General features: G+C 58.4%; 1 protein-coding gene across 1 annotated transcript; it reads left to right on the top strand.

Moving 5' to 3' along the window:
• Positions 1–124: 124 nt before the first annotated feature.
• LOC113210675 (sodium/potassium-transporting ATPase subunit beta-2-like) lies at positions 125–2,426 on the top strand (the record flags this gene model as incomplete). The annotated part of the gene is given in 4 exon segments (XM_052268721.1): positions 125–306; positions 381–515; positions 592–760; positions 853–2,426. Coding segments are annotated over 4 exon segments (593 nt in total), but the record flags the coding sequence as incomplete, so codon positions are not given.
• Between the last annotated feature and the right edge of the window lie 34 nt (positions 2,427–2,460).

Below are 2,460 nucleotides of genomic sequence, written 5' to 3'. Positions count from 1 at the left end.
ACCAGGCGCCTAGCCGCTCCAGTAGTCTCTGGCTAGGACCGCGCAGCTCCGCGCCCGTCTCGCCTAGCGAGCTGCCAGTTACCTGGCCTGCCTTAACCAACTCTCTCTTTTCCATGTTCACCAGCTTACCAGGAAAAGGCCAACATTGATGCTACCGGCGAGAACGTAGTCAAGTGCGACTACGACCTTCCGCCCGGCCCAGGCAAGGTCTGCCGGGTCGAAATGGACCGAATGGGACCCTGCATGAAAGAAAAGAAGTACAACTACCCCGCGGGTGGTCCGTGCATCTTCCTCAAGCTGAACAAGGTGCGGACAAGACTCGAGCTGCAGAGTGGTAAACCACTCCAGGACACAGCTGACCGACCTTTGTCGTCTTTCAGATCTACGGCTGGATCCCCCAGTACTACAACACCAGCGGTGATCTTCCCAAGGGCTTCCCCGAAGACATCAAGAGCCTCATCAAGAAAAATGAGCGCAAGGACCCCAACATGCCCGCTACCAAGCCCGTGCTAGAGGTGAGTGCGCCGTTCTGTTACTCTGCGGAGTCATACCACAACCAGATTGATGTCTTACTTACACCCCTGTCCATAGCTCAACACCGTCTGGATCTCCTGCGAGGGCGAGAACCCTGCCGACGTCGAGAACATTGGACCGATCAACTACTACCCCAGGCGCGGCTTCCCGTCCTACTTCTTCCCCTACAAGAACGACAAGGGCTACCTCAGCCCCTTGGTGGGCATCAACTTCGAGCGGCCAGCGAGTGAGTAGCCGACACGAGGGCGGTGTGCTTGCCCCTACCCTACAGTATGTTCCGATCTAAACTCACTGAACGAAACGTTTGTTTCTTTGCAGCCGGCGTCCTCATCAACATCGAGTGCAAGGCCTGGGCGAGGAACATTCACCACGACCGCGCAGACCGCCGAGGATCGGTCCACTTCGAGATCATGATCGACAACTAAACGCCTAAGCTACTCGCCCTCCCGCTCCCCTTCCCCCTTGCGCTGCCCTGCCCTTCTTGCTTCTCTTCTGTCTTGATCGTCTTTCTCCTCCTCTTCCTCCCCCTCATCTCCTCTCCCCTTCCCTCTCTCTTTCTGCTTTTTCCTCTTCTTCTTCAACATCCTATCCCCCCCCCCTCTTTGCTCTGGGCGGGGCAGCCCTGCGTCCCCCAGGGGGTTGAGGGGAGCGGCTGGGCCAAGCGAAGCGAGGCGAGCGCTGCCGCGCTGCCTCCGGGAGAACTCTAGAACTCTAGCCCACGGCGCTGTGCGGCGCGCGTCGGGCCCGCGCGGAGGCCAGCCGTTTAGCCTCGGCCAGGGTCTCGGCCAAGGCCTCCGCCGTACCGTCCATCGTGTGTTCGGGAGGGGGAGGGGTGGTCGAGGGACGGGGGCCTCCCCGTGGACCGGACTATACCCGGGTCCAGAAGAGGTGTCACATCGCATCGGGCTGAAGGGACAGGCGGCGGCCTCGCGGCGGCGGGCGCCCGGTGCACCACCAAAGACCTATCAAGGGGTCCAAATGAGGACCGAGTCGAGTGCGTAGGACCCGACGGTTGGAGACCTAAGTCATGCCATCGTCAGACTGAGGAGTGGTTGTTGAAGACTGGCCTGTGATGGGGCCGCGCTGGAGTCGTGCTGGAGCCGCGCTGGAGCCGCTCTGGATGCAAGTCGCAGTGGTGCTGGAGCCGCGCTGGAGCCGTGCTGGAGCCGCAACGACGGAGCCGCGCTGGAGCCGCGCCGGAGTCGCACTGCCGACAACTTGGATCCAAGTTGGAGCCGCGCTGGAGCCGCGCTGGAGCCGCGCTGGAGCCGCGCAGCCACCATCCTGAGATGGGGAAGGAGCCATGCTCGGACCGTAGTACTCGAGCCATGCTGGAACCATGCTGGAGTCGTGCTGGACACCGCCGGTGGATATGGGCTGAGGGCCGTGGTGGGCATCACATGCAACTACGCACTGCCATTTTGTCAAGCTGTCCAAAGTGGACAGGACACAAGGACGGTGGTGCCATGAGGACACTCATGAGGACACAAAACTAGTGTGGGTGCACAGTCCTGGCACAGGCCTGCGCGATATTCGATAAAATGATCTCAATGCAAGAGCCGAAAACAGGAGATTCGAAGGGGCCAATTGTAAGCGGTTCACCCTCGACGGAAAGAATGACACCTTCATTCGCTAGCGTACATCGTACGGCATTCATCACAGCACTGCTTAACGGTAGGCCTAGCCGTTTCTGTTTTAAAATGTCACCGTCGAATATCACTCAGCCCTAGCGCAGGTCCAACGCCCAATAAGGGGCACAGGCACAAATTTGACCATTACTCTTTCTTCCTAGTGATGTGAGATCGTGCCATATTCTACAAAAAAAAAAAAAAAAAAACGTTTTCCGCCAACTAGTCAGATTTGCATGAAATAGTAGGAAGCAACAAATAAAATCCTTGCCGGAAGAAGGCAATAGTATCCGTAATA

The sequence above is a fragment of the Frankliniella occidentalis genome, unplaced genomic scaffold, assembly GCF_000697945.3.
Source record: "Frankliniella occidentalis isolate FOCC.00 unplaced genomic scaffold, Focc_3.1 Scaffold75, whole genome shotgun sequence".
In the NCBI taxonomy this organism is placed as follows: domain Eukaryota; kingdom Metazoa; phylum Arthropoda; class Insecta; order Thysanoptera; family Thripidae; genus Frankliniella; species Frankliniella occidentalis.
Note: the sequence above shows the minus strand (reverse complement) of the source record. Positions and strands in the feature narration are given on the sequence as shown.